The sequence below is a fragment of the Oncorhynchus tshawytscha genome, linkage group LG07 (assembly GCF_018296145.1).
Source record: "Oncorhynchus tshawytscha isolate Ot180627B linkage group LG07, Otsh_v2.0, whole genome shotgun sequence".
In the NCBI taxonomy this organism is placed as follows: Eukaryota; Metazoa; Chordata; class Actinopteri; order Salmoniformes; family Salmonidae; genus Oncorhynchus; species Oncorhynchus tshawytscha.
The window spans coordinates 2,739,668-2,765,512 of record NC_056435.1 but is presented as its reverse complement, the minus strand read 5'-3'; the positions used below and the strand labels follow the sequence as shown (position 1 = coordinate 2,765,512).

The 25,845-nt window shown below is 43.6% G+C and overlaps 2 protein-coding genes and 1 pseudogene across 10 annotated transcripts in view; 1 reads left to right on the top strand and 2 right to left on the bottom strand.

The window, feature by feature from the left end:
• The window catches only part of LOC112253662 (RCC1 and BTB domain-containing protein 1-like), a 98,367-nt gene extending 81,625 nt beyond the window's left edge, over nucleotides 1-16,742 (bottom strand). For 2 of the 9 annotated variants that reach the window (XM_042323842.1, XM_042323844.1), the window contains exons 1-8: nucleotides 15,379-16,741; nucleotides 15,262-15,291; nucleotides 14,337-14,571; nucleotides 14,006-14,156; nucleotides 13,692-13,858; nucleotides 12,920-13,078; nucleotides 12,671-12,778; nucleotides 12,362-12,504 (exon numbers count right to left, since the gene is read on the bottom strand). In XM_042323842.1, the coding sequence (XP_042179776.1) occupies nucleotides 12,362-12,504; nucleotides 12,671-12,778; nucleotides 12,920-13,078; nucleotides 13,692-13,858; nucleotides 14,006-14,156; nucleotides 14,337-14,571; nucleotides 15,262-15,278 (980 nt within the window). In that variant the 5' untranslated portion in view covers nucleotides 15,279-15,291; nucleotides 15,379-16,741. Of the gene's footprint in view, nucleotides 1-9,137; nucleotides 9,208-9,338; nucleotides 9,491-9,678; nucleotides 9,806-9,998; nucleotides 10,193-12,361; nucleotides 12,505-12,670; nucleotides 12,779-12,919; nucleotides 13,079-13,691; nucleotides 13,859-14,005; nucleotides 14,157-14,336; nucleotides 14,572-15,261; nucleotides 15,292-15,346 lie in introns of those variants that run through there. The other 7 variants (XM_042323850.1, XM_042323849.1, XM_042323845.1 and 4 more) reach the window with 7 other exon arrangements.
• A 170-nt stretch (nucleotides 16,743-16,912) lies between these two features.
• On the bottom strand, nucleotides 16,913-21,122 carry LOC121846826 (annotated as a pseudogene).
• LOC112255124 (ADP-ribosylation factor K-like) lies at nucleotides 17,110-17,436 on the top strand. Its single transcript, XM_024428183.2, has one exon. The coding sequence runs from the start codon at nucleotides 17,110-17,112 to the stop codon at nucleotides 17,434-17,436; it is 327 nt and encodes a 108-aa protein (XP_024283951.2).
• Nucleotides 21,123-25,845: the final 4,723 nt, after the last annotated feature.

Genomic DNA, 25,845 nt, shown 5'->3' with positions numbered 1-25,845 from the left:
AATGTGTAGTGTATTTAGGTTTAAAAAGGCTTTGAAGTTTGCCAATTCCACTTCAAAATGTCAATAAAAAAATGTATCAAAACTTACAAAAATGTCCATTAATTTATAATCCACATTTCCTGTTGTTGCAATTAAGCTCCTACATCTGTACCCTGTCCTCTCATATCAGTGGAGATGAAGGGGTGGATATATCACTTAGAGTATTGAGATGGAGCCCATGTCTCTCCTCCTGACCTGAAGGTGAGTGCTGCTCTGCTCAGCGTGGGGATGATGTAGTGGTACTTCTCCTCTGGCGGTCCTGCTGTTTGGTGTCCATCTGGGGGTACTGTCCGTGACTCTGAGCCCACTGGGTAGGCTTTGTACCCACAACCCACCAGGTACAGCCGCCCCCGTGCCATCACAACCACCCTAAAACAGATGAGCACAGAACACAGGGCAGTTTGACCTTATTCATTTTTCACATTGAAATCTTTGTTACCAGCCTTTCCACTTTATTTTTGCAATTATATTACAGAGAAAAAATACATAATATTAATGTATAGTTAAGAGCTTAGAAAAAATACAATAATGGTTTACTCACTGATTTCCTTCTGCCCAAATGACAGCACCAACCCCAACCTTAGGTCCCTGGAATAGCAACAAACAAGTAACAGTCAGACACGTTCCCATCTGTTTAAACCTTCAGACAGGTTGAACCACCCATCGCAGCTTGTCCTGTTAGCCTTAAAACATGAACATATAAATAACCTCTTTCAAAAATAAAATGTTCATTTCTTGAGTGGATTGGCTGACCAACCAATCAGAGAACTCCTTTTCATAGCTGCTGTCACTAACCACTAATGAAACTAGAATGTCTTTTGGGATACTTTCTGTTCATCGGACACCTGATACACACACACCACCCTCCCCCAGGGCAACACATCTCCAACAAATGTGCAGTCAACCACGGGACGTTATGTCATAACAATAGTCTCGTTTATGTGATTTTAATTGTTTGAACTCCTTTATGTGATCACAAAATGTGGTGACATGTCACCTTTACAAAATGAGTTCCTAGTTTGAATGAGTAATCTGGCTAGTATAGGACTACTAAACAGATAATTCAGGTACCTGTTCTGTAGGCCAACAGTCTGGCCTGTACGATGCAGTGTCTGGCAATCTCCTGGGACACTCTGAGGCTGGGGCTGCTCTGAGGTTGCAGGCTGGGAGTCCTTCTGTAGAATCCATGCTGAGAAGAGGCACACTAGCAGCTACTGAGGCCAGAACCCCAACCAGCAACTCCCCTCATGTTCTGACGCAGGTTGAGAAGTATGGCTCCATGCAAAGTTCTCCAGACCTGTAGCAAGACAGTGTCAAATCCTCATCTATAAACAGTATGTTTACCAATCATTTAACAGGGATCTACACAACAGATGGCATGGCACGCGGCCTCTTGAGCAAAGGAGATCCTCAAACCTACCAATCTTGAGTTAGCCAATATAGCCAAAATACAGCTAACCGGTGAACAAAAAGCTAGCTAACAAATATGGTTGAATGATTGTACTACGGACCTATTTTGGTGAGAATGTCACGGTGGCACTGTTCGTGTGGGATTAGGAATTCTTCGGAGAAAGTGTCCAGGTTCCGGCTCTCTGCTTCCAGTAGAAGTCCCAGCGTCCACCCGGGGTCGCCCTCCGACACCCTCTCCATGAAGTCACACCCCTGAGGTCTCCACAAACTGCTGCAGGCCAGGGGCCACGGGCTGCACCACCACACTGGATGTGGGGGCTGGCTGTTGGACTTCAGCTTCTCGGATGCAATGGCGTCCAGCATGGCCTCCTGGGAAATGGAGTCCGTCCCATTAGGCCTGACCACTAGCAGACTCATCTCAGGATCACCAGGCCAGAAGGAGATGCGGCTCACCCAGCTGGAGATGACAGACAAGAGACAAGACTTTACAAGTGATCTCTCTCTGTGATATGTGTGTGTGTGCCTTGGTAAAGTATTCGCCCTTGACACTTAAACAACCTTTTGCCAAGTCAGGCTTACACATAAAAGATATAAAACTGTCCATTTTTTGGAAGAATCAACAACTGATTGGGACAAATAAAGTGGAACGACATTTATACAAAAATTTTAATAGACAAAGGTGAAAATTGGCCGGCAAAATTATTCAAGACAAAATTTCTTTATAAAGTGCAGCAAACTTCTCCAGGTTCAGTGAGGATCTCTCAGTTCCTATGCTTGACCTAAATGACTAATGATTAAATACAATCCACCTGTGAATGCTGGTATCCTTAAATGCACCTACTGGTAGTCTCAGAGGTCCGAGTCTAAACCCACACAAGTGAGCATCATGAAGAACAAGCACACCAGGCAGGTGGCACATCAATGCGAGCTGTTTGAAGAAGCCCTTCTGTGTCCAAAAAGATTTCCAGAGCATTAAAACATCCCAAGGAGCACTGTGCCAGCTACATCAGAAATGGAAAGGAGGCCAGACCACTGCAATCTACCAAGACCTGGCCGCCCCTCTAAACTTTCAGTGCAAGGAGAAGAGCAGAGATGCACAGCCAAGAGGCCCATGATCAAATGAACTGCAGAGATCTACATGCTGAGGTGGGAGACCTCTGCTCCATAGGACAACAATCAGTCGTATATTGCACAAATCTGGCCTTTTATGGCCCGAGTGGCAAGGTGGGGTTTCTTAAAGATATCCAACACCGTGTCATTTAAAGTTTGCCACAAGAACATGGGAGACACACCAAACATGTGGAAGAAGGTGCCTTCAGATGAAAGCAAAATTTAACTGAGCAACAATGTGAAACAGAGTTTGGTGTAAAAGCAACACAGCTCATCACCCTGCACACATCCCCACTGACAAACATGGGCGGTGGGTCAGCATCATGGTGTGGCATTTCTTTGCAGGGACAGGGAAGATGGTTAAGATTCCATGGGAAGATGGATGGAGCCAAATACAGGACCATTCTGGTACCTGATGAGATCTGCAAAAGACCCTAGAGACCATGCTGGTGCTGATTGGCCCTGGGTTCCTCCAATGCAAGACAATGCTCCAAAACATAAAGTTGGAGGTGTCAGCAGTTCCTGCAAGATAAAGGCATTGAGGTGTTATGAATGGCCAAGTCATGTCCCCCAGACCTGAATCCAATCGAGAATCTGTGGAAATCATGAAAACTGCTGTTCCAAATGCTCTCCATCCAACCTCATCTGAACATGCCCAGGCGTTGTGCAAGGAGGAATGGGAAAAATGCACGTGGATGTGCAAAACTGATAGAGACATACATTTTGACTTGTGTAATTAAGAACAGGTGACATCAAAGTTGGATCAGCCTAAGGGGGCTGTGGTTTTGCACGCCCAATTTTTCAGTTTTTGATTTGTCCATGGGTTGAAATAAATAAATGTCATTCCACTTCATAATTGTGTCTGATTTTGTTGTCAGCATTCCAACTTCACAAAAAAATACAGTTTTATATAAGAATGTTTGAAGCATTCAGATCTAGGATCTGTTATTTTAGTGTTCCGTTTATTTTTAGAGCAGTGTATATATAAATCTCACCATTGATAAGCATCTTGAGGCAGGTAGCGCAGGGTCTCCTAGAGAAGTAGAGGTCTGAGGCAGCCAGCCTGGGCCCGTGTCTGATCACAGCTACCTGCCCCACGTGGAGCTCTGGACCGGAGCAGTGGAGACCCACCACCCTCTGGTCCCGAACCACCACCAGGCCTGTACCCCGCATCTGACACACAGAAACAGACAGGAGATAAGGGAGAAAAGTGATGATGCATATCAAATAATTGATGATGCTCAATATGGTAATTTATTGCATGTTATCTATAAAAATAAAATAATTGACACATACACCTGATAGGTGCAGTGAAATGTGTTGTTTTACAGGGTCAGCCATAGTAGTACAGCGCCCCTGGAGAAAATTAGGATTAAGTGCCTTGCTCAAGGGCACATCAACAGATTATTCACCTTGTTGGCTCAGGTATTCAAACTAGCGACCTTGCGGTTACTGGCCCAACGTTCTAACAACAATATGTAATGGCCGCTACACAGTGCATTCGGAAAGTATTAAGACCCCTTGACTTTTTCCACATCACAGCCTTATTCTAAAATTGTTTTTTAAATAAATGTTCTTCATCAATGAAGACAAAGCAAAAGCAGGTTTTTAGAAATGTTTGCAAATGTATTAAAAATAAAAAACTGAAATATCACATTTACATAAGTTTTCAGACCTTTGTAGAAGCACCTTTGACAGCAATTACAGCCTCAGGTCTTCTTGGGTATAACGCTACAAGCTTGGCACACCTGTATTTGGGGAGTTTCTCACATTCTTCTCTGCAGATCAACTGTTCACCATAGGGATGGTGCCAGGTTTCAACCAGACGTGATGCTTTGCATTCAGGCCAAAGAATTCAGTCTTGGTTTTATCAGACCAGAAAATCTTGTTTCTCATGTTCTGAGAGTCCTTTAGGTGCCTTTCGGCAAACTCCAAGTGGGCTGTCATGTGCCTTTTACTGAGGAGTGGCTTCCGCCTGGCCACTCTACCATAAAGGCCTGATTGATGGAGTGCTGATGAGATGGTGAGGAGATGCTTGTCCTTCTGGAAGGTTCTCCCATCTCCACAGAGGAACTCTGGAGCTCTCTCTTCTTGATCACCTCCCTGGCCAATGCCCTTATACCCCAATTCCTCGGTTTGGCCGAGCGGCCAGCTCTAGGAAGAGTCTTGGTGATTCCCAACTTCTTCCATTTAAGAATGGGGCGGCAGGTTAGAGCGTTGGACTAGTAACCGAAAGGACAGCTGGATTCGATCTTGTGACAAGGTAAAAAAAACCCTTCCACAGATCTGTGCCTCAATCCTGTCTCTGAGCTCTATGGACAATTCCTTTGACCTCATGTCTTGGTTTTTGCTCTGACATGCACGGTCAACTGTGAGACCTTATATAGACAGGTATGTACTTTTCCAAATCATGTCCAATCAATTGAATTTACCACAGATAGATTCCAATCAAGTTGTAGAAACATCTCAAGGATGATCAATGGAAACAGGATGCACCTGAGCTCAATTTCAAGTCTCATAGCAAAGGGTCTGAATACTTATGTAAATCAGGCATGTTTAAAAAAAAATATATATACATTTGCAAAAATTCTTAGCCTGTTTTCACTTTGTTATTATGGGGTATTGTGTGTAGATTGATGAGGGGGAAAGGCTGTAAAAACAAAATGTGGAAAAGGGGAAGGGGTCTAAATACATTCTGAATGCACTGTAGGTCAAACTTACAAAGTCATTCTGGTTTATGTCTTCTGGTTCCTCCTTGGGGAAAAGTTCCATCCATAAACTCAGCAGGGTGAAGAGGTTCAACTTGGACAGCCTGGGTCCATGACCTAAAAACACACCATAGAAAAACAGGATACAAACAGGGAAGGCAAGTGAGTTTTTTGTCCACTAGATCTTTGCTGCTCCCAAGTGATAACACATTGAGCACAAAGAAATTATTTAGGTTAAAGCAAACATTGGGCAGACATTTGCTTCCTCTTCCCACTGCAACTCTGGAGCTCTGACATAGAATGTGAAACTGTTGGCCAGTACATTTCTCTTCAAAACATGTAAGTGACTCTGGCATTCATAGGGGAGAACAACCAAACGGATGCTTGATCCAGCAACCCTACTATTACAGAGCAAGCCCAGCTTACCTGTCCAGTGCCATAAAGCTCAAGACCATTTTGCAGAACCAGTCACATGATCCTTGGAAAGTCACTACCCCGAAACCGATGCCATTTAAGTTTCAACTTCAAATGGGGTGACAAAATTGTTACAAAAAAAATATGACCAGTTGTACTATTTAATGGTTTTGATATGATTCATTTCAGAAATTCTGACATAGATAAAGATGTAGTATATTTAATTCAACTGCTAATAATACTAGGTAAATTTCATATTCACAAATGGTCTAGTTCAAAACCTAACTTTTTTCACTTTATAAATTAGTTTAAACAACATGGCACTACTTTAACTAAAATGAAAAACAATATGATTTGTTTGTTTAGGATTCCTGGCAATGTAAATAGTTTGTTTGTATGCTTGTTTGCATGTGACTATTCCTCTTTTGTTTGTTGATATTTGTTAATTAAAATAAAATAAAATACATCTTAAATGGGGTGACGTCAGACAGTTGGGATCCCAAGGATCCCGTTTGACGTTTCTAGACAGTCACTAGGTAGGTTACTAGACTGTGGGTTCAAACTATTAAAAAGCCTAGACGGTGACACAATTACGTCTTTATTTTTAATATGCCTCAAAGCTCATTATTCCGTGTGAGTAGCATATTATATCGAACAGTAAAAACATTCGCAGCATTTTCTGTCTTGTCAACTCGCCAGTAACTGACAGCGCAGTAGTCTCACCTTGTACTTTGGTGTCGGTTTGTGTGCTGGCTTCCCTTACATCGCGATATCCTTTACAGTTGCATGAAGCGGCACAGGTTGGTTTCAAATATTGGTTCGACTCTACAGTATCCGTCGTTGCCATTCAATTAATTGAATGTAAAATGGAGCAAACGTCACCAGTCAAGGCAAATACGTATAATGATTTGATGCTGTAGGTTTCTGAACAGCGAAGCTAGGCTTCTTCCTATATCTTCTGACGCAGAACAAATAGGCGGAGCTTGTCTTTCACCCAGAACTGTCAAACGCAGTGTGTTTGTTGTAAATGTTCTGCATTCTTGGTTGCAATTAAAAAATGTCAGATTACATCTGCATTCCATTATGTCATTTCATTCATGACGTGATAATCTTAAATAAGGCCCGTGGAGGCGTGGTATATGGCCAATATACCACGGCTAAGGGCTGTTCTTAGGCACAACGAAATGCCTGGACACAGCCCTTAGCCGTGGTACATTGGCCATACATCACAAACCCCTGAGATGCCTTATTGCTATTATAAACTGGTTACCAACGTAATTAAAACAGTAAAAATAAATGTTTTGTCATACCCGTGGTATAGGGTATGATATACCATGGCTGTCAGCCAATCAGCATTCAGGGCTTGACCCTCCCAGTTTATAATAAAGAATGGTATTCATTAGGCTACTGTCTCTAGGATTAGAGAATGTATGTGATGGCCTCTAGATGGCAGCATAAGGACATGTTTGTAATTATCGGTCATTGCTCATATGAATGTTCAAATCAAAATATATGAAGTCATTTCTAATGCATCATCCAGCATTGTATACAAGAATGTAGTTTTGTTTATTTCAAAGTGGTTGCATTTCATTTTTTGCAAGTCAATAAACATGTTGGTGTGGCACCAATAACTGTTTCCATCAATATAAACTATTTCCATCCTAAAATTGCAAAAATAAACATAAACAAATTATTTCAAAAAATCTAAGAGTACAAAGCATTGAATTTAAATTTCAGTACAAACACTCACTTCAAAGTAAATTAGAATGTAGTAATGAACATTAAACCATTAAAACAATATTCAAAGCAGCAGAATGATTGGAAATGCTTGGGTGGAGGGGGTAATCTCAACCAAAGGAATGCAATAAGTAATAGTAAAAATGTAGATAATATCTATTTTTGTAAGAATAAAAAAAGTTCACACAGAGTAACAAGTTGTATATGGTCCAAATGTTTTGTTTTTCTGTCTGGTAAAAGAACTGAAGAGTTGAAAACCAAGTTCCTGCTCATTGTTGCATTGCATCACCATGTTCATCTCAAGTCTCGAGAATTAACGTGCCTGAATGAATAAATGACAAGCTCTGCTCTACTTGTCAGTACACAGCATATTACAAATCATATTGAAACTGTCGTCATTTCCTCAAAACATCCACAGGCTCTGAACCATAAACCCTGTCAAATATATTTCTGGCCAGCTACATCAAACCCTTCAACAGTAGAGCAAAGTACACAACTTTGATGCAAAAAAATATATAATAAAAATCTGCAAATCGGGGGGGGTTGACTGCCATCACCTGCCACCAGACATTGTCAGGCATGTAACCGTGTCCATCTAAAGCTAGATCTATGGTCCTCCAATTAAACTGATGCTAAATGAGCAGTCTGATGCCATTTAGCAGGTTTGTAAACATGGAGTGACAGACAATGAACTTTGATGTCACTGTTTTGACTGGTAAAGGAACTTCCTCCCCACAGTGCCACCTGTCCGCGTGGAATATTAGGTGCACAGGCAGGGACTGGCTTTGGCTTCTTTGGCTGTGTAACTGGAGGTGAGCCATAGTCACCAGATGACCTCACCAGACATTGTCTCAATGGATTAATAATATGGCAATTTAGAGATCCAGGTTCAAGCTAGCCGTTTCCATGTTCATACCATTTATTTCTTTGTCCTTTCTACCATGGCCAAGTAGTGTCAAGCCAAAACAGTTCATGCTAGCCCTTTCCTCGTCCTTCCTTCGGGGCTGGTTAGTGGTCAGTCAGTTTTTGAAGGACCCACAGCGGCTGGCTCTGCAGATGAACTCTTTGAGCATGTTGCCATCGATCTGCCAGAAGGCTGCAGTCTGGGTCACCGCTGTCAGGTGGTTCACACAGAACTTGAAGCAGAACTCCTCCAGGTCCTACAGGGAAGCGATCACATCCAGTCACAGTATGAACACGGGTACAGTATACAGCAGGTCAACAACAAGCGTCCCAAAACCGCCCCCAAGTGATGTTTTTGGGGCCCCCTTAGTTTTGAGACAGAAAATACTGTAAAGTCACCAGAATTCAGAAAAAAAAAACAGTTAACGTAAGGTAATCAAGGTATCTTGTTATTTTCAAATAAAATATATTTTGGGGCTTAGTTGTATCCAATTTGTAGAGTACAACTTATATAATTATGTTCCAGCACCCCAAACATCCCCTACGCATAAAAAAAACAGCCCGCGGCTGAATCTAGTTCCTAGCCCTGGCATACAGTACCTAAATATGTATAAGATGGAATACGAGGTCATCTGACTAATATGTCCATAATGACATGGCCAACGTCTCGTAGAAGGCAGCCTCAAGAAGCTTGTGGTAACCAGTAAGCATCGGAGTGGTTAACCCTTAGTAGTGACACTGTCACAGTGTGTCTCACCTCAGCGTCGTATCGCACGGCGGCAGAGAGCAGAGAGAAGGCGTTCTCCACGGTGATGCCTCTCTTGATGATGTGTTGACACAGACGTTTCAGACGGTTCTCAGTAGGATGTGGCCAGGTCCAACAGGCCTGAAACAGAGACACAGTTTGTACACACAGCGGCTTTCCTATGGATGGACTTTAACTCAATAAAGTCATTTGTTTTGAGTCTGGGGCCCCGTATGGATCCTAAACAGGATTCCTGCTTCAGTCCAACTCACCGATGGCGTCCTCTGGGGGCAGGTCTACGTTGTCAGTGTAGAGGAACTCCAAGAAGGAGCGGTAGACGGGGTAGGAGAACTGGTCGATCTCAATCACCTCCTTCATGTCCTCTGTCCAGTGGGACTGGAACATGGAGCGGAAGTGTTCACACCTGACAGAAACAATGATGGACACATGTTGTCGTGTTACGTCTATAGACAGGTTTTATTGTACCTGGTTGGTCCTATTGGAAAGGCTAAAACTAGAAAAGCTACATTACTTCAAATAAAATGTGTGTGTGCGCTTGCTTCAGCAGTTTAAAAAAATATATATATATTTTTTTTACAAAGATTCACATACCGGATCTTGAGCACGGCCTTGTGTACGTGGATGTATTTCCCATCCACACTGAACTTGAGGTCGGCCGTCTCAGGGCTGTCGAACTCTTTCCTCAGAGACTGGGCCACAGTCAGGAAGTCATCATGCTCTACAACAGAACACAACGCCTTAGCTGGGAATCGTGGAGTGTGTGTGTATGTGAAAGAGAGAGGGTTATCCTAGACCCTTGGTGAGGGGAACCTCCTACTTAAGATATCAGACAAAAAAGAAAAAAACACATTATAACCAAGTTACATACTGCACCTTTAAATAACATTTAATAAATGATTAAATTAACTCACCCATGGAGAGTAGCCTCCACATGACAGACGGCGTAGCGAAGCAGGCAAAGACGTCGTCAGTGCAGGAGAAGTGTGTGAGGTGTGGCAGCACGATGGACTGACCCCTACACTGGCCCCACATGTACACCTGGCCGCTCTGGGTCTTACAGGCAGATGTGTGTGTGGAGTGGCATGCCGCGATCTCCACTATCCTGCTGGGGGGGAGTGTGTTACACACACACAGTGTCTGTGTGTAACGGTACTCTCCTGTGTCTTTTGACCGCAAAAATAAATTCTGTGATTCTTGAGTGCATTGTTTCTTTACACGTCTTCCTACTCTGTGCCACGCCTCTTCAGTGTTTTTCCTTGTCCTTTTGCTGCCTATGGCGGGCCTCTCTCCTTTAAGATGAAGACAGGAAACACAAAAAGAGAAGGAAGAATGACAGGACACTGCTGAAGTCGCTGGTGTTCCATGAATTTAACTAGATGGGATATACACTATATGTGCTAAAGTATCTGGACACCCATTTGAATTTGTTGATTTGGCCATTTCAGCCACACCTGGGGCCTGACAGGTGTAGTGGTTAATCGCGCTGTACTGCAGCGCAATCTGCCATCAGAGAAACATTGGCAGGCTAGTCGTAATGGCCTTACCGGGAGAGCTCTGGGGCTTTCAACAATTGGCAGCTGTCGTCCGGGTTAGCGCCACCTTGGCCGGTAGCAAGTCTGTTTGCGCACCAGCAATTTCTGGTGGGCACTGGCTAGAGCTGCCCAACCAAGGTGCCAGGTGCACAGTGTTTTATTCCGACATAACACACGCTAGCTGAGCAAGAAGCAGTCAGCCCCGTGTATCGGAGGACGCATGACTTTCAGACCTTCGACTGCCGAGTGCTGAAGGTGAGTTGTAAAATAATCGAGACAAGATTGCAACTACTAAAAAATAAAAACTGTCACTGGAAGCCACAAATCAGCACAAAAACTGGTCATCATTTTTCAAAGAAAAAGAAATTTCAAACAGCCACACACAAGCATAAGATCACCATGCGCAATGCCATGCATCAGCTGGAGCGTCATTAGACTCTGGAGCAGCGGAAACGCATTCTCTGGAGTGATGAATCACGCTTCACCATCTGGCAGTCAGGTGGATGAATCTGGGTTTGCCAGGGAGAAAGCTACCTGCCCCAATGGATAGTGTCAACTGTAAAGTTTGGTGGAGAGGAATAATAGTCTGGAGCTTTTTTTTCATGGTTGGGGCTAGCCCCTTAGTTCCAGTGATGGGAAATGTTAACACTACAGCATACAATGACATTCTAGACCATTCTGTGCTTCCAACTTTGGAAGGCCCTTTCCTGTTTCAGCATGACAATACCCCAGGCACAAAGCGAGTTCCATACAGAAATGGCTTGTCAAAATCGGTGTGGATTTGTGGAAGAACTTGACTGTCCTGCACAGAGCCCTGACCTCAACCCCATCAAACACCTTTGGGATGAATTGGAACACAGACTGCGAGCCAGGCCTAATCGGCCAACATCAGTGCCCGACCTCACTAATGCTTGTGGCTGAATGGAAGCAAGTCCCCGCAGCAATGTTCCAACATCTAGTGGAAAGCCTTCCCAGAAGAGTGGAGGCTGCTATAGCAACAAGGGGGGGGACCAAGCCCATATTAATGCCCATGATTTTGGAATGAGATGTTCGATGAGAAGATGTCCACATACTTTTGGTCATGTAGTGTAGCTTATGTCAGAATTGATTTTTCGCAGCAGGTTAGGAGAACTTACCCAGCAGGTTAAGATAATTAACGTAGCAGGTTAGGGTTAGCTAAAATATTATACTTTGATGTCAATTTGACAAACTGTATCCTGTCTAGCCATGACCGTATTCCATGGACATAGAAGGTTGCTGGTTTTATTGTGCCCTCTGTCTTGTAGCTTGATCTCAAGGCCAGCCTGAGGCTCATTCAAGAGTGTTTTGACATGTTACACAACGTTCAGAGATAGAATAAACATGACAAATGTCCATGATCTATTCCGAATTAAATCCCAATAACTGGTTTGCATGTTTTCAGTGAAAAGTTCATGCTTGTCAAGTGTCAAAACCATTTGTACCCCAGCCCACAACATAATTGTCCCCTCCATTCTAGTTTTGTGACAGGGACAATGTAAACTCAGAGACAGATTATTCTAGATCTGGTGTGTGAGCCAATGTTTGGACTATGCAGTGTTACGGTACGGACAAACACTGGATGGAATACAACAGAGAAGACGAAGAGAAAAGAGAACTAACCATGGGTCTCTGAAAGATGACAGTATCAACTGGGGCTTTTAGTGGGCAGTAGCTGCCACCAGAGTTACATCTCAATCCTGTGAGTGTGTTCTCTCCCTTACCTCTCCTTCTCAGCCATGATGTGTACAGGACTGAGCTGGTTGCTCTTGTTGCCAGTACCTAGCTGTCCGTAGGTGTTAGCCCCCCAGGCATACAGCAGGCCTTCGTCGGTTAGAGCCAGAGAGTGGGCGTAGCCTGATGCGATCTGGAAGACAAGTCCTTAATTAAGGGTTTTACACAGTGGGAGTGGACAGCAACAAGGCTCTGGGCTCAATTCTGTTTTGTATTAGTTTGAGTTGAAGTAGACATAAGTAGACGATTCAGACAGAGACATACAGGTGGTAGTAGTGTACACTACTGTCCAGTCTTACTTGTAGTACACAGAGACCCTGGAGGGCTGCCAGGCGACAGGGGGTCAGCTGGTTACCATTGTTGCCCACTCCCAGCTGGCCATTCCCATTGTAGCCCCAGCCAAACACCTGCAACACACACAGGCCACTGTAGTCAGCAATATCTTCCTTTATGTACATGTTGCTATATAACATTTTGCTTTGACTTTCTCTGGACCGGAGGGAACTATCCAATATAAACCCATCCTTCCCAAGGGCTTGGTCTCTCACCTCCCCATTGTCGAGCACAGCCATGGAGGAGGTCTGTCCACAGGCAATGCCCATCACCACTTTACCCTGCAGGCAGTTGGTCACCCTGCGGGGGGTTGGCTGGTTGGCTGTGGCACCTGAACCCACCTGGCCACAGTTGTTGTAACCCCACGCAAACACCTAGCAGATAGAATCATATACACACCGACTGTCAACCCTATACACAATCACACCTCGTGACCAGTGATCCTAGGTAACCATGATATTAGGTAATGTTGTAACTACCCCTTTACAGTGCTGAGTAACATTTTTCAACACATCCAAGATAGATATTTCGGGCTACTTTTGGAAATCATTAGTCATTTCTACATCAGCTCTTCAATCGTGTGTGAGACCAGGCCAGTGGGCCTGGGTTAGATGCAGCCAGCCTGGACACAGTGAACTGAGATAATACCTTCCTAACCTGCTGCTGGGACAAACATAAACCACTTAAAGAGACAGACAGCCAAGACAAGTGACCACTGATCAGCTCTGGTTAGAAAACTTGAACCTGACAGGGTTCCATAGTCCACTCCACACACTGACAGGCTACACACAACCTCCACCAATACTCCACTCATGTTCATCAACAGTGTTTTTATTCTCTTGAACATTATGTACCTAGCAGTAGCACTGTAGCAGTAGCATTAAGACACTGACATCTTGAAACGGGCTTATTTCAGGGTTACAAGTGTATGTAAAAGGACTTCCCCTCTTCCCCTGTAAAAGTATTTCCCTTCTTCTATCCCCTCACCTCTCCATCGTGTGTCAGGGCCAGAGAGTGATGGGACCCACAGGCCACTTGTGTTATTTTCTTGTTCTGCAGGTTGGTTGAAACCAGGATGGGTGACACCCCCTGGTTGGTGGTCCCGTTGCCCAGCTGGCTGTATCCATTGTGACCCCAGGCAAACAACTCTCCCCCTGAGAGACAAACGCACCAAAGTATAACAGAGCTATTTAAGCAAGCTGCACTATGACAATTATACTGTCTTTTGGTAAAGTTCTAGTAACGTGCCAACGTTGCCATTTGGTGGTGGTAAAAACAATTAAGGCAAGTAGGCAGCATACCTTCTGCGGCCAGTAAGACGTGTGGTCCACTGCCATAGCTGAGACTGACCACCTTCTTGCCTCGGAGGAAGTCTAGTTTCTTAGGGACCATGGTGCTCTGACTGTCTCCTGTCCCTAGACAGTTACTGCAGTTCAGCCCAAACACAAACACCTACAGGGAGATCAGAGACAAAGATGAAGAGAAGGGAGGAAGAGGATGCCATTACATGTAATTATATTTATTTAACCAAGAAACTCCACTCAGTAACCATTTCCACTGCTTTCCAGAGAGTTCTGCACTACATAAAAACTATAAAGTTATTCTATACAATCGAGACACCCCCAGTCGCACCTCATCGTCCTGGGTGATGTAGATGGCTTCGTTGGCCGAGGTTCCAAAGACACAGGCCTGCCTGATGCGGGAGACCTCCTGAGCCCCAAGCAGGGTGAAGAGGGGCCACTTCCCCACATCCACCATGGCTGGGTACCTCACTCTGGCTCTCCGCGGTGGGGGGGTCGGGGTGAGGACGGGGGACACAGGGGAGGGAGAAGCAGGGGCTGTGAGGCCACCACTGTCCCCGCTAACACTGTTACAAGACAACCATCAAAAGACAGACACGTACAAAACATTGTGTCTTAGTCTAAACCTCAGTGGTGAGGCACCCTGGTTTCAAATAAGGTATTCATAAATATGTTAGTATTTGCTCAAAGGCTTGTGCGGTAGGTTAGACATGACTTCAGGACTTTATAATGCCATCTCTGGATGCTCACGGTGATATCGACATGGTTTTAAATAGTATTGGGCCATACAGACAACATGCAGATGGAGATGGAATGGCTACTTTATTTGGCAAACGTTCCCATCCAGATCTTTTAACTGTCTCATACAGTTGGTTAAATAATTGGATGACTAGCTAGGTAACATTAGCTAACTACGTAAGTACTGCAGATCCAACGCATCTCTGGCCATGCACTCTGTTTACCATTGGGATTACAATCGTGAATCTCAGCCACAACAGATGCGGCATCCATTAGCCTCCTAGCTGGCTAACAGTAGTTAGCTTACCTTGCCAGGTAGCAAACTAGCTTGCGACATGGTAACGGTCACCTAACAGTGACTGGTCAAGCTAGCGATGCACTACGTTGAAGGCTGCACCCATGGCAGTCTCCCTTTGCTGTTTACCGTTCTCTGGCTATTTACAAAGCAAGCTAGCCTAGAACCTAGCTGGATAGATTCAGCGCTGACTAATAGCTAGCAAGCTGTAATGTTACTGTACCTAAAGCATCGCTCCATATCATCAAGAAAACTGAGGAGAGAAACAAGAAAGACACATTTAACAGCTCGACTATTAATTAACCTACCTCAAGTAAATATGATTTGAAAGCACGATTACCAGATTAAAGCTGTCACTTCGTTGTTGTCGTCGCTGATGTAAGGATACCAAACGTACCAGGCAGCAGCTTTGAGTTTAGCGATAGTTTTGCGCTTGAGCCCCGTCCAAATCGTTGGTCCAGATGGACTCTGACGTCATGGGCTGAAAGAAGGTGCGCTTGGTTTAGGTCATCAGCGGACTCGGTGCTAGTCTATTGTTCTCTTGCCAACTACTAACGCAATAAATGGGAGTTAAGAATAACCGTTTTCAGCCCTCTGGTGTTTAATAATAATAAAACATAGGCCCAATTAAAATAATAAAAAACATACTTTCCTCCCTTGCGGTAATAATCACCCCACTGCTTTCACCAATCAAACCCTAGATCTGCGCAATGAGGGAGGATGCATTAGAGTATAGATCAACTGAGAAAGCCTGTTGGTACAGCCTCTAAAAGAAGAATGTGAAAAGGCTGGTTCTCATGTGACCATGTTTATATTCTGAAACTCAAGTTTTATTCACGTTGAGTGAGTCTCTAGTCACCGGAGGGCAGCAGCAAGTGAGCACACCTGACGCTTTCACCGAATCTCCTTCTGTTGATGTAAATCAGAGACTACCGAGGAAGACCCAACAAACCAACATTGTTCAGAAGCTGTGGATGGACTTCCTAGATGAGCCCAGGCCCATCAGAACAACCGTGGGAGTCCTCTTGATGTCCCTCTTGGATAGAAACAGCCCCATGACAGACACACTTGGCTAGGCAAAGCAGGGTCTGATGTAGTATTGTTCTATTTGTTTTAGCCCAGTACTACGAACATCTCATTCCACTAATCATAATGACTTTTATTAGACTGAACAAAAAATATAAACAACAATTAATTTTACTGAGTCACAGTAAATCAGTGAATTGAATTAAATAGGCCCTAATCTATGGATTTCACATGACTACGCAGGGGTGTGGGCCTGTGAGGGCATAGGCCAATCCACTGGGGAGCCAGGCCAAGCCAGTCAAAAAATTTTTCCCTGCACAAAAGGGCTGTATTACAGACAGTTTCCTCTTCTGTCTGGGTGGCTGGTCTCAGACGATCCCGCAGGTGAAGCCGGATGTGGAGGTCCTGGGCTGGCGGGGTTATACGTGGTCTGCGGTTGTGAGGCCAGTTGGACGCAATTTCTCTAAAATGACGTTGGGGGCAGCTTATGGTAGAGAAATGAACATTCAATACTCTGGCAGCAGCTCTGGTGGGCATTTATGCAGTGAGCATGCCAATTTCATGCTTCCTCAACTTGACATCTGTGGAATTTTGTTGTGACAACTGCACATTTTAGTGGCCTTATTGTCCCCAGCACAAGGTGCACCTGTGTAATGATCATGCTGTTTAATCAGCTTCTTGATATGTCACACCTGTCAGCTGGATGGATTATCTTGGCAAGGAAGAAATACTCACTAACAGGGATGTAAACACAGTTGTGCACAAAATTTGAGATGAGGCTTTTTGTGCGTATGGAAAATGTATGTAATCTTATATTTCAGCTCATGAAACATGGGACCAAAACTATGTTGAGTTTATATTTTTGTTCAGTGTAGTTTAATCAGGTGTGACAGTTAAAGTCTAGAACAAATAAATGCACATTCTGTCTCCGGTCCCATGATCAGGTTGCTAGAGTACTGGAATAGAATAACCTTTTATCCTCAACTAATGACTTGCTAAAATTGCAATATCATTAGCTAGACACTACCTGGAGGGCTGTAAGGCTATGGTGTTCGTGGTGGACAGTAGTGACCGGGCCAGTATAGGGGACTCTCAGAAGGCTCTGAAGAATGTTCTGTCCGACGACAACATGAAGGGAATACCTCTGATGGTGCTGGCTAACAAGAAGGACCTCCACAACACCATGAACATCAGAGAGGTGTCCAACCAGCTGGAGCTTCCCAGCTACAAAGACCGAGCCTGGCAGATCCAGGCATGCAGCGGCCTGAAGGGAATGGGGCTCCAGCAAGCATTCCTCTCTGTGGCCAAACTCATCAAGAAGAGCAGAGAAGAGACACGTCAGTGGAGATATCACTGTGTGAGAGACACTTGACAAGTCGGAGATACTGACTATATAGTGCACTACCTTAAACTAGAACAACATTAAAGTACCTCAGCAGTAGTACACTATAAAGAGAATAGGGTGCCATTTGAAATGCAGATCATAACAGAACAATGATTGTGGAAGAGCCAGGATTCTCAATCCAATTATGAACTAAGCACAGGATCCATATTTGGGCATTTTGATTGTGCGATCAACATGGTTGAGATTTAACACTTAACATCACATCAGTTAAATGTGCCTACTAAGGGAGACTGGAGAGTATTGTTACACTGTGGGGAAAGATAGCTAGGGAAACTAATATTTTTGTTTGCAGATACATCACTATTTATATTAATGATAAACTAATAAAACATGCTAAACCTAATGTCTGTCTGCTAAATGGCATATTATTTGTGCGTAGCCAGGCTTTTGGGTAGTGGGCGTGCCAATGCCTACTATGTACATTCAAAATAATGTCTATTTCTGCTTCTTCGAGGCTTGGTAGGAGGGGTGAAGTCGTTTGAGTGACAGCCATGATTGCCACAGCAGCAGTCCAGGCACTACCACCCACACCCCATTGAAGAAGACCAGGTAGATCCATAAGTAGAGCCAGTGGTTTGTGTTGAGGTTGGGGCTGCCTGCCAGCCAGTCTGGACAGAAGGTCATCCAGCCTCCGTACAACTCACACACACACAACGTGATCTGGACAAAGTGCCTGAAAACAAACATGGAGAACTATTCACCCGGAAGGCCAGGCTGTGCAACAACAAAACGAGCTAAAAACACACGTTGACCATTGAGATTCAAAACAAACAATGACACGTTTACTTAGGTTAATAACCAACTTGTGCCCAGGCTATATTTTCCATGACCAGTGCATTAGGAAAGTATTCAGACCCCTAGACTTTTTCCACATTTTGTTACGTTAAAGCCACATTCTAAAATGGATTAAAGTGTGTGTGGGGGGGGGAGTTCTCAGCAATCTACACACAGTGGGACACAATCATGAAGTGGAACGACATTTATTGGATATTTCAAACTTTTTTAACAAATCAAAAACTGAAAAATTGGGCATGCAAAATTATTCAGCCCCTTTACTTTCAGTGCAGCAAACTCTCTCCAGAAGTTCAGTGAGGATCTCTGAATGATCCAATGTTGACCTAAATGACTAATGATGATAAATACAATCCACCTGTGTGTAATCAAGTCTCCGTATAAATGCACCTGCACTGTGATAGTCTCAGAGGTCCGTTAAAAGCGCAGAGAGCATCATGAAGAATAAGGAACACACCAGGCAGGTCCGAGATACTGTTGTGAAGAAGTTTAAAGCCGGATTTGGATACAAAGATTTCCCAAGCTTTAAACATCCCGAGGAGCACTGTGCAAGCGATAATATTGAAATGGAAGGAGTATCAGACCACTGCAAATCTACCAAGACCTGGCCGTCCCTCTAAACTTTCAGCTCATACAAGGAGAAGACTGATCAGAGATGCAGCCAAGAGGCCCATGATCACTCTGGATGAACTGCCGAGATCTACAGCTGAGGTGGGAGACTCTGTCCATACGACAACAATCAGTCGTATATTGCACAAATCTGGCCTTTATGGAAGAGTGGCAAGAAGACATTTCTTAAAGATATCCATAAAAAGTGTTGTTTAAAGTTTGCCACAAGCCAACTGGGAGACACACCAAACATGTGGAAGAAGGTGCTCTGGTCAGATGAAACCAAAATTGAACTTTTTGGCAACAATGCAAAACGTTATGTTTGGCGTGAAAGCAACACAGCTCATCACCTGAACACACCATCTTGTCAAACATGGTGGGTGGCAGCATCATGGTTTGGGCCTGCTTTTGGCTACTCAGCAGGGACAGGGAAGATGGTTAAAATTACTGAGAAGATGGATGGAGCCAAATACAGGACCATTCTGGAAGAAAACTGATGGAGTCTGCAAAAAGACCTGAGACTGGGACGGAGTGTCTTCCAACAAGACAATGATCCAAAACATAAAGCAAAATCTACAATGGAATGGTTCAAAAATAAACATATCCAGGTGTTAGAATGGCCAAGTCAAAAGTCCAGACCTGAATCAATCGAGAATCTGTGGAAAGAACTGAAAACTGCTGTTGTTCACAAATGCTCTTCATCCAACCTCACTATGCTCAGCTGTTTTGCAAGGAGGAATGGCCAGTCTCTCTCAGGAAAACTTAGTGGTTCCCCCAACAACTTACAGCTGTAATCGAGCAAAAGGTGGCGCTACAAAGTATTAACCTTCAATGGCCGAAAATTTTGGTACCCTTTTTCCGTTTTTTTGATTTGTTAAAAAGTTTGACAATATCAATAAATGTCGTTCAGACTTCGATTGGACCCACTTGTTGATTCTTCACAAAAAATACAGTTTTATATTTTATGTTTGAAGCCTGCCAATGTGGCAAAAGGACGCAAAGTTCAGGGGGTGCCTTTCCAAGGCACTGTATATGGTAATAGGTCATTCAACACATCACATGCTGAAGACAGCAAGTCAATTTACATTTTTATAGTGTCTAATGGGATGTAAACACTCGTTTGTGTAATGGGACAATTCTGTATATAATTAGTGTTCTCTATAAAGAAATATGGTACCAATATAGAAATGAATGGCATACAGCATGAGAAAAGCCTGACAATGAAGCATATTTAGTACCAGTGTTCCTACCTGTAGTGTTTGTCCTTGACGATGGCATAGACAAGCACCAGCGCCAGGATGCCATCCAGGACCACCGTCAGCAACTCCAAGGAGAACGATGGTGGGGTCAGAGTGGAGCCAGCGCTCATCTGCCTTTCCATACTCCTTCCCTACATGGACAGGATATCTGTTAGAGCAGTATCTCAATATATTCCTGGGGGACCCCAGGGCCAGAGGAGTAGACGATTATACTCCAGCATTAACAGTGATTGATATTCCATTCCTGTATATTATTCAGTTTAATGTGAGCATTTTAATACTATATCCTCTAGATGTCTCACCACAACCAGGCTCCAAAGTACATCTCAAACACATGCACCATTTGTTAATAATTTATATTTTGCATGATAAAACAAAAGTTCAATACACAGTACTATAAATCATTTTGTTTAATCCATTTTTTTTTTTTTATTGCACAGTCAAGGTAGCCTACTTACAAAGTTCAGCAAAAATATTGTCTGGAAGTTGCCACGGTTCCAACAAGTGACATGTAAACAAAGGGTCCTTCCTGTAAGAACAAACAGTAGAAAGAGTCAAATAAGAGCTGCAAATTAACTTTCTGTTGACAACGCCTTCTCACTCCATCACACACTCAAAAGTAATGTGAACAATTGCGTCGTAGAAAAGCCACACGAGCACCCATCTATCAGTTCCAGAGCATTTTCTTCCCCATATCTGCGCGAGGATGTATCCCACGAGCGAACTGAGCGGCGCAGGCCAGCAGAGAATAAACCGTCACTGGAGTAAAGAGGGATTGGGTTTCTTTAAACGCCCGATACCATTTTCACAGAAAACTCTACTCAAACCATGCAAATTACTCTTTGAACTTGCAACTATTGTCTCGTCCATAAAGCTAGATAGATGACTCATCTGTGCCATTTTGCGTCTGCCTGCCCTGCCGATGCTGTCAATCTCAATTTTGAAGTAGTACATTTTCTTCTTCATGATTGGCTGATCCATCCGGTTGGACATGACGCTAACAGAGTCACCAGGCGGGATCATTCAATGAAGTTGGAAGTCCCACCCAGTTGACTTCATTACAATGGTGGAAGCCCTCAATGGCACTTCCCATCCTAATATATATTTGTTTGCCACTAAAGGCCTCTATCCTTCTCTATGGTCTTGTCCCAAGTCAATGGTCGTCTCCCCCTGCCCCCAGTGTCACGCTGTCAGAAGTACATGATTGGCTGTCGGATAAATCTCTACACTTCTGCGCCCTCCTAAGAGAAAATGAAGGGAGCTGAAGTTGGTGAACCGGAGGCGAAGCGAGTCTCGACTCCGCCCAAAATCTGTCTGCGTGAAATAAGCGTTTAAGCAGACCAAGGTGTCGAATCTAGTGAAGATACAAGTTAATTGCTATTTTGATAGGTGAGGCTTGTTTGATCAAATATACGTTTCATAATACTTAAATTATTAGAGTGTACTGATGTCTGCACGGTGATATTGCGACGATTTTTCTATCAAGTTGTGCAAGTTCTTACGGGTATCTGCTCTCTCATTGGCTAGAATGTTCCCATCTGATCTCGCCTGCCGCAAGCCTTTGAGAAATTGTTAGAGCGGTCAGTCGACCATCTTGCCACGCCGATTGTAGAATCCAACCAGGAGGAGGTCCGATATCAGGACCTTGGACAGCAGATTGGACAACGATTGACAATAGTAGAAATAAAGCATGCTCATTTGATTAGTCAAACTTTATACTGTTTGTATATCGTGGTTTACAGTGGTGTAAAGTACACAGGTGAGGGTTTTGGGTATCTGTGCTTCACTATTCATATTGACTACTTTTACTTCACTACATTCATAAAGAAAATAATGTACTTTTTACTCCATACATTTATCCCGACATCCAAAAGTACATGTTACATTTTGAATGCTTAGCAGGACAGAAAATTGTCAATTTCCCACACTTATCAAGATAACAAATCTAGTCACCCCTAATGCCTATGATCTGACCGACTCACTAAACAAGTGCTTCATTTCTAATCTGAGTGTTTGAGGTGCCCTGGCTGTCCATACATTTAAAAAAACAAGAAAATGGTGCTGTCTGGTTTGCTTAATATTAAGGAATTTGAAACATATACTTTTTACCCATACTTTTACTCAATTATTACTTTACTGGCTGACTTTCACTTTACTTGAGTCATTTTCTATTAAGGTATCTTTACTTTTACTCAAGTATGACAATTGTTACTTCTTCCACCACTGGTATTATACATTATACACTGCTCAAAAAAATAAAGGGAACACTTAAACAACACAATGTAACTCCAAGTCAATCACACTTCTGTGAAATCAAACTGTCCACTTAGGAAGCAACACTGATTGACAATAAATTTCACATGCTGTTGTGCAAATGGAATAGACAACAGGTAGAAATTACAGGCAATTAGCAAGACACCCCCAATAAAGGAGTGGTTCTGCAGGTGATAACCACAGACCACTTCTCAGTTCCTATGCTTCCTGGCTGATGTTTGTCACTTTTGAATGCTGGCGGTGCTTTCACTCTAGTGGTAGCATGAGACGGAGTCTACAACCCACACAAGTGGCTCAGGTAGTGCAGCTCACCCAGGATGGGACATCAACGCGAGCTGTGGCAAGAAGGTTTGCTGTGTCTGTCAGTGTAGTGTCCAGAGCATGGAGTGCTACCTGGAGACAGGCCAGTTTTACATCAGGAGGCGTGGAGGAGGCTGTAGGAGGGCAACAACCCAGCAGCAGGACCGCTACCTCCGCCTTTGTGCAAGGAGGAGCACTGCCAGAGCCCTGCAAAATGACCTCCAGCAGGCCACAATTGTGCATGTGTCTGCTCAAACTGTCAGAAACAGAATCCATGAGGGTGGTATGAGGGCCCGACGTCCACAGGTGGGGGTTGTGCTTACAGCCCAACACCGTGCAGGACGTTTGGCATTTGCCAGAAAACACCAAGATTAGCAAATTCGCCACTGGCGCCCTGTGCTCTTCACAGATGAAAGCAGGTTCACACTGAGCACGTGACAGACGTGACAGTCTGGAGACGCCGTGAAGAACGTTCTGCTGCCTGCAACATCCTCCAGCATGACCGGTTTGGCAGTGGGTCAGTCATGGTGTGGGGTGGCATTTCTTTGGGGGTGCCGCACAGCCCTCCATGTGCTCGCCAGAGTAGCCTGACTGCCATTAGGTACCGAGATGAGATCCTCAGACCCCTTGTGAGAACATATGCTGGTGCGATTGGCCTGGGTTCCTCCTAATGCAAGACAATGCTAGACCTCATGTGGCTGGAGTGTGTCAGCAGTTCCTGCAAGAGGAAGGCATTGATGCTATGGACTGGCCCGCCCGTTCCCCAGATCTGAATCCAATTGAGCACATCTGGGACATCATGTCTCGCTCCATCCACCAACGCCACGTTGCACCACAGACTGTCCAGGAGTTGGTGGATGCTTTAGTCCAGGTCTGGGAGGAGATCCTCAGGAGACCATCCGCCACCTCATCAGGAGCATGCCCAGGCGTTGTAGGGAGGTCATACAGGCAGGTGGAGGCCACACACACTACCGAGCCTCATTTTGACTTGTTTTAAGGACATTACATCAAAGTTGGATCAGCCTGTAGTGTGGTTTTCCACTTTAATTTTGAGTGCAACTCCAAATCCAGACCTCTATGGGTTGATAAATTTGATTTCCATTGATTGTGTGATTTTGTTGTCAGCACATTCAACTATGTAAAGAAAAACGTATTTCATAAGAATATTTCATTCATTCAGATCTAGGATGTGTTATTTTAGTGTTCCCTTTGTTTTTGAGCAGTGTACATTGTTGCGACTGTCCTTGTCTATCAGTTTTGTAGACCCCAGGAAGAGTAGCTGCTGCTTCTGCAAAAACTAAATGGGGATCCAAATAAACAGTGTGCATTTGCCATGGTTCTCAGTTTACCTAGTGAAAAACACAAAATTAAAAAACACAAAGCTAAAATGGATTTCAACTCATTTTCTTTAATATGCACAAGAGTTGAAAGGAACATTGTGAGCCACCTTAAAGAGATATGGATTCTAAAATGTATAAAAAGTAAGACAGAGGCCAAAATGCTATCTGTTGCTTTTTCGTCTTTAGTACATGTTTCGTTAGCAAGTAAAAATCTTGCCCAAAAGCATAAGCTTGTATCAGTTGCTGATACAAGACAAAAATTCCATTCTTTAAAGTGGCTCTCATTCTATGTCTCTAGAATCTAGATCAATGACTGTACACCAGCTAGACTTTGTTCATCGGTTGTGAATGGCTAGTCCAAAAAGGCGTCGGCCGCTCCCCTGAAATAATCCCCATTCCTTCTCAGTAGTTAGCAGCCAAAACGTAACTACATTAGTCCAAATGTAATATTTTTTTTCCAGTCCCTTCACAAATAAATGCTGGAGGGAAATCAAGACGAAAGTCGAGTTCACAAGAGAATTTTCAATCAAGTCATCGATCACGTTACACGTTTAAAAACAAAACTTCCCTGTTAATCTTTCAACAGTAAAAACATTACAGCCTCGCAAAGTGAACCGATCGATGGATGACTGGCAAAATGCAGCTGCTTTGTACAGACCAAACTTCAGACAGTTGGGGAAATACTCTTAAATTGTAGAATTAGATGTAGCATATAGAAGAGAAAAATATGGAACAACTGTATGGTCAATGGACCATTGCAATGCAACCATAGCTTTGACTTATTGAAGCAAACATTGCTTTCCACACACAGTAAGCAGAGGGAGGGGTGACTGAAGTGTGCATAAGACTGAATAGAAACTGCAGATGTGGAATCTACACAGATGAAATCAGTGTTACATCGTCTTTCTCTGTCCCTCTACCAATATATCTTTCCAAAATATTTCCTCAAATTCTTGAGTCATTAAATTCAATGTCCGACGATGTCTCCCCTGCAAGAGGAGATGTGTCTTTGGAAAGCCCAGTTGAAGCCTGGTTTTTAAGGCTTATTTGTTGTTGAGGGGTTTCTCGTTCAGAGGATAGAACCTGGTAAGAGGGACTGATCCAAAACCCAGTTTAGAGGTTCTGAGGAGAGGTGCGTTTGGTTCCAGCTCAACTCCACTCCCCTTCCCCCTCATTTCAACCCAAAAACCTTTCCATCAGCAAGCCATCCATAGATCAATGCTACAAAGTCTTCCTTGTTATTAATTTCAGAATTTCCCTGTTGCATAATTTTAAATATATATTTTTTGTACTTTAAATCCATTGTATTTTCATGATGATTTCACAACTAAAAGGAAAAATATTATAGTGATAGGTGGTTGTTGAAATCTGTTCAGTCCACCTGGGAATATGTCGACTGCTCACTTCTCTACCCTCTGAGAAGGGTTTTGAGAGCATTCATTCTCAGTGTTCTGTTCCAAAAAAAACTGTAGTTCAATGAGGACTGAATAATTAACAGCCCTTTGAGGTCATCAATTAGAATGTTTAACAAAGGACAGCCTAGATGCTGTCCGTACTCCTCAAAAGAGTCAATTAACTCGGAGGTTGAGTGTCTTCAGTCGCTGTGTCCAACGTGCTCTGATCCCAGACCATGAGACCAGACTCCAGAGAAGAGCACGCCTTTAAATGAGACCATTCCTCTTCTTTGCTGATATGATGATTGGTAGAACAAGATCATTGGTCCATGCACACAGATGACTTCAGTGTGTATGTGTGTGTATGTGTCTGAGTAAGAGAGGATAATAGCAACTTTTTGGCAACTG